Source organism: Macrosteles quadrilineatus, unplaced genomic scaffold (genome assembly GCF_028750875.1).
Source record: "Macrosteles quadrilineatus isolate MER2022 unplaced genomic scaffold, UCM_ALF_1.0 Scaffold_5__1_contigs__length_97177068, whole genome shotgun sequence".
Taxonomy (NCBI): domain Eukaryota; kingdom Metazoa; phylum Arthropoda; class Insecta; order Hemiptera; family Cicadellidae; genus Macrosteles; species Macrosteles quadrilineatus.
Window position 1 is genome coordinate 9,546,146 of NW_026542598.1, and position 15,666 is coordinate 9,561,811.

At 32.9% G+C, this 15,666-nt stretch overlaps 1 protein-coding gene and 1 long non-coding RNA gene across 4 annotated transcripts; both read left to right on the forward strand.

Annotated features, from left to right (window-relative positions):
- The first annotated feature begins 990 nt into the window (after positions 1-990).
- LOC128995386 (uncharacterized) lies at positions 991-4,110 on the forward strand. Of its 2 annotated transcripts, none has more exons than XR_008490976.1 (3): positions 991-1,059; positions 2,791-2,926; positions 3,892-4,110. It is a non-coding gene; the product is annotated as an uncharacterized LOC128995386 (long non-coding RNA). The 2 variants fall into 2 exon arrangements; XR_008490975.1 differs by lacking the exon at positions 991-1,059 and adding an exon at positions 1,073-1,241.
- Positions 4,111-6,093: 1,983 nt separating this feature from the next.
- LOC128995142 (probable cytochrome P450 6a13) lies at positions 6,094-13,761 on the forward strand. Of its 2 annotated transcripts, none has more exons than XM_054420053.1 (4): positions 6,094-7,319; positions 9,158-9,382; positions 12,221-12,472; positions 12,973-13,761. In XM_054420053.1, the coding sequence occupies exons 1-4, from the start codon at positions 6,425-6,427 to the stop codon at positions 13,143-13,145; spliced, it is 1,545 nt and encodes a 514-aa protein (XP_054276028.1). In that variant the 5' UTR covers positions 6,094-6,424; the 3' UTR covers positions 13,146-13,761. The 2 variants fall into 2 exon arrangements, with proteins under 2 accessions (XP_054276028.1, XP_054276029.1); XM_054420054.1 differs by having other exon boundaries at positions 6,094-6,406.
- The last annotated feature ends 1,905 nt before the right edge of the window (positions 13,762-15,666 follow it).

Here is a 15,666-nt window from a genome sequence, read left to right on the forward strand (position 1 = left end):
ATATAGTATAGCATAGATTTAATACCTATTGCATTTTCTTGAAAGAATATATAAGTTGTTCTTATCAATTGAATTTATACTTTGTTGGGATCATAAGTACTCAGACACAAAATAACTTAAAGCATTGGTTGGAACGAACACCCATAGATTATTCAATTTCAATTGGAACATTTTTGGGAATTATGACTTAAGTCAAGACAACATGTATTTTCCTTCCACCATGGCAACATCTATTGTTGCCTTGCTTACGTCCAACATTTACAGAGCTTGGTAAAAATTAAAAGGTAATCCCAAAATTTTCGTCCTCTTTTTTTATAATTAGTGTAAACCGTTGGAAAATAAATAAATATGTATCATGCCATGCACTTATTTTACGGTAGTAATGGTAGTATGCGTGTGGGTGCGTGTGCAAGGGGATAAACAAATAGATAAAATTGGATAATAGTCGAAGGTGTACAGTAAGCACGAAGCAGTATATTACCATTGATTAAACATACTTCCTTATATATGATATTACCTTCTTTCTTCACAAAACAGTGAGGCTGAATGGAAACCTAGAAAAAGCTTCATGAATACACGATTATCCTTTTATTTTTATTGTTTGTTTTTGTTTTGACCATCACGTAACGGATAGCCTAGGGTTCACTACGATACTCGGACAGAATACGATTGAATCGATCTATCGTGACTCTGCGATATTTCTTTCTTACTGAAGTCGAATCGGTTCTTATGACGACGGAATCATCGTATCTCGTCTCGTCTCGTATCGTATCCTATGTTTGTTTACGTTTACGTGTTATGTTGTTATTGTTGACATTGTCATTTTTGTGTGACTTAGTTTAGTTGTTGGAGGTGGCCAGGTACACGATACACGTAAATTAGATTTTAAAATGGAATTAACTTTAAAAGAGATGGAAACTTGTGCAACACACATATAACAGATTTAAATTGCTATACGCCAAGGAGATTTCGGGCTATGTAAGGTTAAAGGAAGAATTTGACCAATAGGGTATGTTTGTCTGGCATCAAACTGGTTTGCTTTTTCCACGAGAAGTACAGGTAGAAATATGTTATTACCACGAATACTTTAAGTATTCGTGGCTATTAAGTTACCTAATAAATCCATTCATGTTATTGTCTCCTTGATTTGATAATTGGCTAAAATTAAATAGATTAACTTAGATTATTAACCTCTAAACCTTGAAAGTATTAATCAGAAGATTCTGAGGAGTGGCGGTAAGGTAAGTAATTGTACCTAATAAGGTTAACGTAGGGACTTGATGAAGTTTGAAAACATTTCTAGGATTATCAGTAAGATTTAATCGGTTTCTTAAGAACATTAAAGTTATGAAAGCTTAACTTAACTTAAGTCGTTTCCTAAGATGCTACTTAGTTGCAATTTTTGCAGTTGTCAGAGCGATTGAATCGATAGGTAGCCTACAAGTCTGTAGAGAACCTAACTTATAGCCTAGGCTTAACTTAACTTACTATCAGATGGAAATTCAGTTTAATATTTCTATCGTAGGCCTATCAGTCAAAGTTTTCACTTGATATAACTTGAATAACTTATTTATTTATGCTTTTCAAAAAGACTCGTTAACACGTGCTGTGGCGGTTAAGTTGGGTACTTTGGTATTATCCGGAGGCCACCCTTACACAGCGCAGTTACTTATGTTAGGTTTGGTTTTCACAAATATGTTTGTTTGCAGGACTTTCCTAATTTCTATATGAATCTTACAATACCAGATGAGTCATAAATTACTTTTGCACGCCATATCCCCTCAAGTACTTAGCCAGGTCATTGACCGGAGCATTCATCACTTGTTACCACCTGTATCTGGGGTATTTGGCGGGCAAAAGTAAGACTCATTTGGTATAGTTCAATTCATAACGAAACAAGGAAAGTTTTATAAACATATTTATGATAATCCAACTTATCATGACCGCCGCAGCGTGCTGCATACCTACTTGGCGGAGTATAGCGGCAGCGACGCATTCAACTCAATCCTCGCCAACATCGCTGCCTTTTTTTCTGGGAGACAGAACTCAAAGGCCGCTAATTGTAATCATGTCAAATTTGGACAGTCAGTCAATTAAAGCAGGTTTTTTCCTATTACAGTAGCCTATGTAGTTATTTTTGGACACTCCAGTAAAAAATCTCTCTAAAATAATTGGTCTCCGGATAATACCAAAGTAGGCCTACCCTAAGATTTCGCTTTGGCTTAGTTCAAGTTACCGGTACGTTAGTTTTAGATAATTACAAACAAGGCCTACTGTAAGTAAATTGTATACACACAAGAGTTGATAAGTATGCTATATCTAGTAATTGTTTTTAAACAAATAAATTTACACTTGGACCTCAATTTGTAATCGTATCCTTTTTTGTAAGTTTTGTTAGCTACTTAACCTAAGTTACCGGTAAGTTAATTTTAAAGATACAGCACACTGTTATAGATTGGTGGGCGATAATATTGACTAAGTTATATATACCTACTACATACAAGTTACCTAGGTAGGGCCTAACTTATATATTATAGTCAATGGCGATAATCTACTTGAGAATCCTCATAAGTTAACATCAAATCAATATTGAAATTCAATAACTTATAGGCCTACATAACTTAAATAGGCTATTGATTAAACTTACTATATTTATATTTTAAGTTTATTCGATAGTTTAGGCTATATTATGTAATAAGTTATTCCATCGATAATATCTTAGCTATTCTTTGGAATTGTAGATTGATGTTTTAAAATTGATTAACTATAAGCTTTTTAATGTTTTTGCAGGTTCATACCCTAATCAACCGACTCTAGGCCTAGTCAGATTTCAAGTTTGCGTACCTTTAACCAACATTCGTAAAATGCATTGGAGTGTGGTCACAGATCTCTCTATTACGTAATAAATAAATCCAGCGGTGAACAGGTAAGACATTTATTTGTTTAAATTGTTAATTTATAGTAGTAACATTTTCTATACAGCCTCTGATCCCATGTAGGGTTGTCATATTAGTGGTGGTTCTAGATTAGAACGTTGTGAAGGGCTAACAGGGGTGATTAACACTAGGAGGGGGTTTCAGGGGTTGACCTTAGGAAAATCTGCTATTTTTAAAACTGTTTTTACGTCTCGGACTGTGTTCCAAAACTTCTGTCACCTATTTATGACAAAATTTATGTTTAAACTTATATTTCCAGAGTCAGTTTCTAATGGGGAGGGCTCTTGCTCCTACAGCCCTCCACCCCTTGGAACCGCCCACTGCATTATAGTATTTTAATGTGGGAAAAAATTGAGAATTAATTTAGTTGGAAGATAAAATATAACGGGACAGCAACATTGGTAGAATAGGCATATAAGCTTTAACCAATTTCTTGCAAATATAGGTATTTGATTAAGGTAATGTGATCATAAATAAAAGCATCTGCGGCACTATTTAAAATCAAAATTAGGCTTAAGCCTAATACAGATAAACCATTGCTATTGCTAAAAAAACCTGCATTAGTCTTGATTTTAAAATAGGTATGGGTTATATTTTTTGTAAACCATAAGCTGTCTTTGTTCATAAAAAAAGTGAAGTTGATCTGTTAATTACTGAGAGAACCATGATTTGAGGTAGAAATAAATCTGGTCAAAAGGGACATTTTAATTAAATTATGTTAGTTTAGAAAACTGCTATCTAACTCGTACTAAAATACAAGTGAATAAAATGTTGTGGATGTTCAATGAATTTTAGCATTAGTTTGTCTGCAAATGTTAATTTCTCGAGAACATGCTCCATTCAACCCAAATAGACACTTTAAAGTTTTAACATTGCAGTCTAGCTGAGGAGAATTGTTCATTCATCCTACACGAGCCTCCTTATTTTAATAACATGTAAACATTCTCTGTTCTAGAAGACTGAAGAAGGAACATCACAGGTGCTGTTACTTAGACCTTTCTACAGCATTGATGAATATTTGTCTTGGCAGCAGCTAGAGTGACTACGTTACAAGTTAAATCATCTTTCTACCGCAACTACTCCAATCAACAAAGATTTTTAATCGATAACATATTGTATTGATGCCTTTTTCAATCTTAAAAATTGTAAAATAAAGTACTCTTGTATTCTTGTATTGCATTCTTGTGTTCTTGTCCTCAATGTAAATAAGTGAACACAAATGATAGAAAAACTATTTTATATAATAATAAAAACTAAATAATTAATTGAGAGCCCTCTCGATTGGGATAACCCTATTGATATTTTACTTCTTTTATCAAAACAAATACTAAAATACTCTCTTATCGTTTTGTGTTAACTATATATAATTTAAATTATTTACAAAAACATCTTAATTATTTATTTTATTTATCTTTTATATATATTCTATTATAAATTACCACACAGTCAAGTACAAAGTTGAAGCTTGATTATAAAGTGCACTAATCATAGTAGGCCTATCAGTCAACAAAACTTAAATTGTTCACACCAAGTGGGAATATAATTATTTGAAATAAGTCTTTCCATCAATAAAATCTTTAAAAAATATTGAATTGCCTTGTAAGCTCGGTAGGTACTGAAAAGTGTAGTATACTCATCACCCATTTCAATGTAAGATTTGTTCTCTTGTTTTAAAATATTTATGTTTGCTGATATAGCATTATAAGATACAGGGAAGGTAAAGTGTGTTCTCGGTAAAATGTACTTAGATTGGTATTGAATTGTACAAAAAATTAAAATTAAAGTCAAATATCCACAAACAAGCCAAAATAGAACAAACAAGTTTACCTAATAATCTACTTCAAAATTACAAGTTATTTTCATGTTTTTTGATAAATTTTTTTTAACAATAATGAATTATTTACAAAGATGTTTGAAGTTTTTAAAAGGTCAAACATAGGAAACCCCAGCATTTTTACCCCTGCTCATAGTCCGATTATGCTAACGGAACGCTACAACAAACGTTGTTTTACACGTTTGTAACAAATTTCATCATAATTGGATTATTTTGACTTTGAATTATATGTGTATAGGCATAGACTAAACTAAGCAGCACAAGTCTTAAGGGAGTATGTTTTATCTATGGTATAGGCTATAATTTACAGTAGAACCTTGATAACAAGACTTTTAAGGACTATAAAATAAGACTTGTTATCAAGGTTGACTTCTTATCGAGGTTTGCAATAACATATGATTAGGGGTAAAATAATTCCAAGGGGATTTGAAAATTACCCTTGTTATCAAGGTTGACTTGTTATCGAGGTTCTACTGTATATGAATTGAACAGATGGTGCTAAAGGCTTTTAACTTGAACTACAACTGTTACAGCAATTAAAAATTAAAATTCAAAACCAACAATGGGGTTGTATTATTTTGTTTAGAATTATTATACACCTTATTAAACATTTGGTATTATTATGCACTTCTTTTCATATTTTGAGGACCATAACAGGCCTCGGTGGTGTAGTGGATAGAGTGCCGGGCTGATAAGCAGAAGGTGCCGGGTTCGAATCCTACCCGTATCACTAATTTTTTGTCTTGGATTTTTTCATTATCAACAAGTTTGGTTAGGTTATGACAGTTTAATTTTATAATTAAAATTGAATTTGAGCCATTTATAGTTTTATTTTATGAACAGAAATATATTTTTTTTATTAAACCTTAATTTGATTTTTCATTATCAGCAAGTCTGGTGAGTTTGGTTAGGCTATGATAGTTTAATTTTATAATTAAAAAACTATAAAATTGGATTTGAGGCATTTATTATTTTATTTTATGAACAGAACTAATTTTTCAATTAGTAAACCTTCATTATAGTCAATCAGAAGCCTCCAAATGACACTGTCGGCAAAACTAATCCTGAAAAACAAATTGTACAGTTAGGTTGTAGAGGTGGATTGAGTAGATGATTTGAGTCCGATTGAAATTGAAAACTCAATACTCACAGACTCAGATCCAACAACAAACTCGAATCCGATTTTCCGATATCGATAGTGTACACAATTCAATATCGATAGTGAAATTGCAGACTCTCGATAGATCGATTCAATCGTATTCTGTCCGAGTATCGTAGTGAACCCTAGGCTATCCGTGACGGACACACATTTCACACATAACCTCCTCAAGTTATGTGTTTGTTGATTTGTTTTGTTTAGAATGTTTAGATATCCCTGTTATCTAACTTTGGATTTGGATTAGTTTGGCCTAAGTTTTCAAGGGCATTGATAGTGTTAGCTGTGTTGGAGTGTGAGATAGTGTTAGCTGTGTTGGAGTGTGACACAGGACTTGCTAAAACGCTATAGAGGCCCACCATTGATAAAACATGTCTATAAAATAAACAATTTTGTTATTAAACAGTGTAGTTCCTTTGTGATTGAGTTGATGACTATTGCAACATATTTTTGAGGGTTATTGTCAAGAAACGATCTACAGTAAGTTAAAAATTTATCATGAATCTGTTTTACTCAGTTGCTTTCTATATTTTCATCCCAGTATTGATACTTGTTGCAACAGTTTACTATTTCATGACTAAAAAGTACAACTATTGGAGTCAAAAAAATGTAAAATTTGTCAAGCCAGTACCACTTTTTGGAAACACATTGTCAACTATCTTAAGGAAGAAAAGTTCAGCTATTAATCAGCAAGAAATGTACAATCTATTTCCCGAAGAAAGGTTTATAGGGACATATTTCTTTATGTCCCCCTTTTTAATGGTCAGAGATCCTAAATTGATTCATCAAATTCTTATCAAAGATTTTTCACATTTTTATGATAGGGGAATGGTATATGATGAAAAACTTGATTTGTTGTCTTCACATTTAGTAAATTTAAAAGGACAGAAATGGAAAGGTCTGAGAAGCAAATTGACTCCTGCATTTAGTTCCGGGAAACTCAAGTCCATGAGCTACTTACTAGAAGAGTGTGCCAATGCTTTGACTGACTACTTAAACAATGTTTCTCTCTCAAAATCAACGCAGGATATGCGAGAAATAATGGCTAAGTTTTCAACAGATGTAATTGGTTCTTGTGCTTTTGGTTTGCAATTTAATTCCCTACGAGATCCAAATTCTCAATTTCGGAAGATGGGACAGCAGGTTTTTAAACCCTCATTGAGATTCGTTTATAGACTCATTGCTCGTGCCTTTCATCCAAGACTACTATACTATCTCAACTTAAAAATACTGGACAAAGATGTTGAGAAGTTTTTTTTAGACTTCGTACAGGATGCAATCCATAGAAGAGAAGGTATACATTCTGAGAAAAAAGACTTTATTCAGCTTTTGGTTGAATTGAGAAATGAAGATTTAACATCAGCCAAATCTGACTCACTGGAGGAGAAATCTTGTGAGTAGGCTAATCTTTATAGGCCTTAAACTTTCTGATAGGCATCATTTTTTAAGCATCACAACTTACAGTAACTTGCCTATGTGTGCGTAATCCTACTAATATTATAAATGAGAAAGTTTGGATGTATGGATGTAGGTATGTATGTTTGTGACATGTAAACGTGAAAAATACTGGTTGGATTGGGCTGAAATTTGGTCTGATGATAGCTCACATTCCCGATTAACATATAGACACATTCTTATCTCAAAAGTCCTTTCAGGCTATGCCCCAGTGGCTCTGGAGTTTCCCATGTTAACCTTATGAGTAATCATATTTAAAAAAAATCTGATCACACTCCAAATTTTGAATAACTTAATTGACAATTTAAAATCCCTGTTTGCTTCTTTCAAAACAACCCTATACTTATTGATAACTTAAGTTAGCCTATTATTTTTTTAAAGTACATTAACGTAAAGTGTAAAAATAATTTAATTGCAGTTTTAATTTAGATTGTAATTCCGCTCGCATAAGCTGAAGGAACCGAACTTTTTAAGATTTTATGTTCCTTCAGCTTATGTTACCATATAATGTCTATTAAGATTTGTTTCACAGTGTCATCAGTTTCAGTTTAATTTATTTAATTTATTCATTTCTACGGCAATCGCCATTTTACAAAATAATACATTAGACAAGATTTACATGCAACAAGATATACAATAGAAAACATTAATAAATGAGTAAGAAATTTGGTGGTGGTGGTGAACAGATTGAGTAAAATTGCAACAGTTACAACATTGTGAAAAAAAAGCCTAACATTATTCTATGTGGCTCAAGAATATAAAGTAGGCTCTACTGCTTCTGCAGAAAAATGCTATTAGAATAATGACACACCCAGAACTGAACGCTCATTGTAAACATCTTGTTGTCGAACTTAACATAACCATTTATTCTTATCTCAAAAATCCTTTCGGGCTCCGCCCCAGTGGCTCTGCAGTTCCCCATGTTAACCTTATGAGTATTCATATTTAAAGGGAATTAAAGAATTTAGCCAGCTGTTTCAACTAAAAGAGTTGGTTCTATGATATGCAAAAGCATTAAAAATTTATAAGATTTACCAACAGGGTGCAGAACTATTATTTTTTTCATTATTTATGAAAACAGCTAATTTGAACTAAGCAGCAACAAAAAACTGTGGTACGCAATGAGTAGTATTGTTTACAGTTATGTTTATGTTTTTAATTTCATGAATAATATGTGATATTTTGCGAATTTTTAATAATCAATCTTTCTCTATTGTGTAGGTGAAGTGGTAGAACATAATGGCTATGGTAGATGTGTAATACTATAGCATACCGAAAATTTGAGGAAGCAAATTTTCTCAAACCGTGTTTTCTTACATTGCAAACGCAAAGATCGAGTATAACTGCAATAAGCATTTTATACTTATTTGCCAAACCCGTACGAAGGACGGTTACTCTGCTAGTTATATATATATTACTAAGTTAATCAAAATACCACAGTACATTTTTTAGGGTACTGTGGTATTTTGATTTACTTAGTAACATTTGAAGTAGCCCTCATTGGTGTATACAATAACAAAATATATATATAGGCTATATATATATATATATATTTTTTATATAGTTTTATTTACAATCTGTTTTACATTAAACAATAAGTCAATTGTACCTGATGATAGCCTATACATTTGTATAATGTATTTTTATTTACAATCTGTTTTACATTAAACAATAAGTCAATTGTACCTGACGATAGCCTATACATTTGTATAATGATTTCAACAATAAACATTTCTGATTTCATTAATTTTTAAACACATATCTATCTTTTTCCAGTTGTGCTCACAGATGAAGTTCTAGCGTCCAATGCATTTGTGTTTTTTATTGCTGGTTTTGAAACTACTTCTTCCACCATGAGTTTTCTCCTTTTGGAATTAGCAGCTCACCTTGATATTCAAAAGCGGGCGAGAGAAGAAATAATTGAAGCTTTAGACAAACACAACCACAAGGTGGATTACGATATCATCAAAGATCTTCCATACCTCGAAATGGTTATATCAGGTATGAACATTTTTGTTTCCCTTGACGGTTCTGTAGCACCTCTGATAATTATTCAATGTAGGTACCTTGGCCTACTTCCTTATTTTTGTTATTTGGTAGAGTATTTTTGTGCAATAGTAGATTCCTTTAACTCCTCTAAACAGAAAATTTGGTTGATCCGAAGAGGACTAAGGGAAAAATAAAATAAAAACTATTGTCCGTTGTGTACTGGTATTGATAAGACCTCCAATCACAGTCGCACTACACAGTTCAGTTTCAATTGCAGTGTAGGTACTATGGATCATATAATCAGCACTCTTACTTGCCCTTGACTCCTAGCATAAATCAGACTCTCCTTATGAGATCAAAATATGGCATCATATTAATAAAACTCTGCTAAATCTGAATTATCATCCAAGTGTCCGGTCTCAATTAAATTGATCCATTTGGGAATACCAAATCCGAAAATCGAAAATACCTAGGTAGACTACTATATCCTGTCTGGTTCGAACAGCCCATTGTGTCTAAAAAGTACTCAAGATTAAAGATTAACCAAATTTTACTAACTCTTTCTCAACCAGACCAAAAAAATCTCATTTAGGGGCCCTATCTTGTAATTTTTTTACATAAAATCTTACTGTTTGTTCCCAGAAGTGAGGATCCAGAACAGAAATAGTGTTTTGAGCCGTTTTTTTTTTCTCAATAAAAATGTCATCCAAAACCGCCGGTCACCGGTGACCGGGCCGACCCGTGCAGTGACTGGGGCACTGTGACGAAAATACTCCATTTTTGGTCTCACAAACACTGTTTTTCACACTAAAAATGTTAAAAATGTTAATGTTAAATAATGCAAAACAACAAACATCTTACAATAGGGAACATTCACTTGGGAACAACCTTAAGGGTTAACAGTCATCTCCAAACTCCGTCCAACCAATACTGACTTATACGATTATACGAACTGACTTATACTTACGTCAATTCAGTCTTCTCGATACATATCCGTCAACTGGCGTAGGACTTAATTAAATACAGTAAGGGTGACTTCTACCTCTAACTATTGATAGAACTAGACATTCCATCCCTATCTTAAAGTTGTCGACAGGTTTTAAGTCGAAATGGATATAATTTGAGTGGGTCACCGAAGATTGCGCTGATGTAAATTACTAATTTCTCTCGAATGTTCATTCTTTTTAACCATGTCAAACTAATGGGAGTTATTGTAAGCTACAGCATCTTGTATGTCACCTCAACTATCTCAGTGGCAGAAACTGTGGTAGAAAATAGGATAGCCTATATGATAGTGAGTGGCTCCTACCTGTGAGAGGCTCCTAGAACCTTGTTTATTTTGAGTAAAAATTGGCGATACCAGTAGTTGTAGTTGGTTTATGTAGATTGAATGTCTACTGCAGCATCCAAATCCAATGCTTCTACTCACAGACCACTATCTATCATAGAATGGGATTCATACTTGGCGTGAGTGTATATTTAACCTCAAATTGCTATCGATCGACTAAATGGGACATAAGGACCGGAGACCGACTAGAATAGTAGTGAGGGTAATGAGTTGCGGTGTCAGATTTGAAGAAGCTTGTTTTGACGCAACGTTTGCTCGTTGGAGACCTCAATTTACTGACAACCCTTTTTGTAGTCTCGTTTAGTGGTAACAATCCATTGCCCCTCATTTCCTCTCTTTTATGGTTATATTACCTTGGAGTAAGTACAAAAACCTTGGTGAAGAAACAATAAAAATCACCTCACCAGCTCTCCAGTTGGATAGGAGGAGAGAGAGTGACCAGGTTTGTGGAAGAGCAAGAGCACCACATTAAGAATTTCTATAGCCTTTCAACTTATAACAACTGTAATTTAATGAAGATAATTTACAGTTAAAAAGATTAGTTTACTTAACCCTCTGCAGACAGCCTATAGTAGTTATACAGAAAGAAAGATTATTTCATTTTAATGGAAGCTACAATTTTTTTTTTTATATCTATAAGCCTAATTTATAGAATGTTGTAAAAAGTTGACCTATGCAGCACTTTTTTGTCCAAAATGATTTTTTTATAACTTTTTCTTATTTCTTTCTTACTTTTAAAATTGTTTTTATTTAATATTTTATTCTTCTAGAAAAACATTCTTAGTAGGTACATCAGTTAAAGATATAATTGAATAAAAGGACGTTGTCATGAAGATTAATGATGGTATAGACAACCAACTATAACAATAACTGTCATAATAATCGACGGATTTATACGCCTACCGTCCATGGAGCCCCAAAGACCGTCCGCTATGCACAAAATGCTAACGGATATACAGTAGAACTCCAATTATCCGAACTCCAATTAACCGAATCTCCAATTATCCGAATCGCTTATTTCAACAATTTTAAAAACGTAAAGCTACAGTAACAAGTTTTGCAAAATATCAAAAAATTGTTATTAAACACATTTAGCCAATTTTGGACTTTGATGGAACACTATTGACTTAATAACATGTATAGAACACTTGTACTATGAGCATTGTAAACTGTAAAAATGTTCTGATTTAAATTATTATTAATATAAAGTTCACTAAGTACTGAAAATGAGGATCTTTCTTTAAAATTTCCGGAATTCCGGTAAAACTCCGATTATCCGAATTTTTGATTATCCGAATGGGGTATGGTCCCTATTGATTCGGATAATCGGAGTTCTACTGTATCCACCTATAGTCCAGGAAGGATTAAATCAGTGTTGTAATTTGTTTGGAGTATGTCCAACATTGATTTACTCAAGCTATTGTTGTTGAATCTTTTGAGCATGGCCCAGGATTTTCACTATTCAAAGTCAAAATATGATTCTTACTATTGTTTTGTTTCAGAAACATTACGGAAGTATCCAATTGCATTTGGTCTTTTAAGAGAATGCACTCAGACGTATCAAGTCCCTGACAGTGATCTTGTCATAGAAAAGGGGGTGAAGGTGATTGTACCTGTTTATGCCCTTCATCGAGACCCCAAGTACTTCCCTGAACCGGAGCGCTTTGATCCGGAAAGATTCTCTACGGAAAATAAACAAAAAATAATTCAAGGAACGTACTTACCATTTGGAGACGGCCCTAGAATCTGCATAGGTAATTATTTGTCCATTATATTATTACATTGCTATAGGCCTACATTTACTGTGGAGTATAATGCCTCCTGTTTTTTTTTTTTTTTTTTTTTTTTAATAACTACTTCCGCTAAAGATGTTTTCTTGTCGTCTTCTGGGCTCGACTGTGTCGCCAAGCTGAATAATTTGAATGCAGTAAATACAGTAAATTTAATGCAAACGTCTGATGATACTGAAGTTTTCATCATCCAGTAGTGAAGGCACTACAAAAACTACTCCTTCACTCTCGTTAAGTGTAACACCTTTACTACTGGGTTTATGCCCATATGATGGAGAACAGCTTAGAAACCTCAGCATTCAAATACAGCCCGATGACACTGGTTAACCAAGAATGAACCGAGTATATTATATCTTGAGGCAACCATTAGAGTCAATATTGTTAACTGCTTCCGCATTTAAAAACTAGCAGCAATGATGCTTATATAACTTAAGTAATTTAAGTCTAAACAACCACTTTTCCAGGTCTCCGGTTTGCCATGATGGAAATGAAGTATGCCTTCTGCAAGATCCTACCAAAGTATGAGTTCACACTAGGTGAAAATATGAAATATCCTGTTCAATTCAGGAAGAGCGGAGCCCCACTTTTGGCCCCAGAAGGTGGAATTTTGCTCAATGTTAAACAAATTGACGACTGAGCAAAAAGAAAGGACAATTATACTATTTAGTGAGAAGAGCCTATCTGATTAGCTGTAGCTATTTACCTTAAGGATTTTATTTTGTCACTAAAATATGTTTAAACATATTCTATACTCCAATATATAAATATACACTATTTTAGTTAGTATTGAGCCAGCATTGACTTTAAGCACTGATATTTATAACCTAGTCAAAAATAATACTTTGATCTGTGAGGTGGTTGCAGTTGAATTCAATGGATACCAAAAAAGTGTTCTGAAACTAATTTATGATTAAAGATGTACTGTAGTTTGCAAATGATGAATACAAAAATACTGTCACAAAATAACTAGCAAGAACGAACAAAGATGAAATTCTAACAGAAAAAAATCCTTTCCACAAGCCCTTATACCAAGAAAACAAAATGCTCCCAAACCTACACTTCTTTCAGTAACTTCCATTGTACATTGAAACAACAATTGCCAATTTTTTTAAGAATGAACGTTTTATTAATTCAAATTGAGTTGATTGTCTGTGATAGAAATCAAGCAATGTAGCACTGTATAATTATTTATACTGATGATATACATACCTAATATAAATTATATTAGTCGTAGTTGTAAATATAAAATGTTATCATCCAATTATACATTTTATTCTAAATGTTGTTTTTTTTAATCCTTTATGGTGTACTGGTATAATGACTACATGAACATTCAAGGTTCAAGGAGGGAGGGGCAGGTTCATTAAAACTTTTAAAGATTCAAGATTCAAGATTCAAGATCTTTATTTGTCATTAAGCAATACAAGTATTACAATAGACATCGTCAAAGTTGTTTTTTTTTTTTTTTTAATAATACATACAGTTATTTCCTGTTAGAGTAGGCCTAACAGCAAGAATGCACCAAGTGAGTAGCAATCACTCTTTAAAATATAACAGTTAAACATAATTAACTCTAAAATAAATAAATTAACAATTTACATGTCAATGATCAAAAATAAATTCTGTAAATATAATAACAATAAAATATTTAAATATAATAACAATTAAATATATTAATACTAACATTGATGTTCTAAAAACATAGGGAACTAATATCACAGGCCAGATAATCGTCTATGGAATAAAAAACATTTTCCTTAAGCCATTGTTTTATAATAGAAACAAATTGTTTAAAGGGTACAATCCATGCCTTTTTTGGCAATTTATTGAAAAGTTGTATCTTCATACACATGTGGCTGCTCTTTGTTTTTTCCAATCTTACAAAAGCTAAATCTAATTGATAGTTATTCCTAGTATAGTACTGATGAGTTTCGTTTCTAGTTGTAAAATTTTTCAAAGACTCCTTAACATCTATTAGACAACAGTAAATATACAGATTAGGCAAAGTCATTATTTGTAATTCTTTGAATATTGGTTTACAAGACTGTCTTTGTGGTATATTCTTGATTGCTCTCAGTGCCTTTTTTTGCCATCCAAGAGCAGACTGTGCACTGCAAGAGTTGCCCCATAAGGTTATACCATATCGTAGATGGGAATGAAAAAAAGCATAGTATGCAGTAATCAGCATATCTGCAGTAACACAGTGTCTTAGTTTTCTGAGAAGACAAACCACCCTGGCCAGTTTCTTACACAATTGCTCTAAGTGACTATTCCAACTTAATCTGCTGTCTAAATATATGCCTAGCAATTTCACAGATTTAATATCCTTATAAATAGAGTAGTTAAGAGTAAAAATTATATTTTCAGTTTTCTGGTTATTTACAATTAAATGATTGGATTGGAACCATTCTTGTGCAACTAGTAAAGCCTGACTCTCAATTTTTTTAAGTTCCTTTAAATCTTTATGGCTGTTTAGGAGTGTTGTATCATCTGCATAAAGAACAGAGGTACAAGGAATATTGAAAGAGAAATCATTAACTGCAATGATAAATAATAGTGGCCCAAGCACTGACCCCTGGGGTACACCATTTTCAATTTTCTTAAAGCTAGATTTGTCTTTGCCCTGGATTACCATTTGCTCTCTGTCACTTAAATAAGAAGCTAACAAATTCAACTCTTGGTCCCTTATACCATAGCTGTACAGTTTCTTAATAAGAAGCTCATGTTGCATACAGTCAAAAGCTTTTGTTAAATCAATTAGTAATGCAGACGAAAGAAGTTTATTTTCAAAGTTCATTAGAAGTTTACTGACAATACTTTCTACTGCTTTGCATGTACTTCTACCTTGCATAAAACCAAACTGTTCATCACAAAATAGATCATTATTGATAAAATATGTATTGAGCTGTGCTTTAATGCAGGTTTCAAAGATCTTACTTAGTATGGGTACAAGAGAGATTGGCCGGTAACTGGATGGGTTTTGTTTCTCACCTTTTTTATAAATTGGCATTACCTTACAAAGTTTAAGTTTTTTAGGGTATATACCCTGATCCATCATTTTATTGAAGAGAAATGTTAATGGCTCTACTATTTCATTAATAATTTCTTTGATAACCCTATTAGAAAAACCATAATAATCTTCACTTCGTGAGGAACTT

Bases quoted from the DNA above. Each gene is read 5' to 3' on its own strand.
- LOC128995142 (XM_054420053.1), top strand. From the start codon at position 6,425: ATGAATCTGTTTTACTCAGTTGCTTTCTATATTTTCATCCCAGTATTG. The intron at 9,383-12,220 runs GTATGAACATTT...GTTTTGTTTCAG, and splicing joins CCTCGAAATGGTTATATCAG to AAACATTACGGAAGTATCCA. The intron at 12,473-12,972 runs GTAATTATTTGT...CCACTTTTCCAG, and splicing joins CGGCCCTAGAATCTGCATAG to GTCTCCGGTTTGCCATGATG.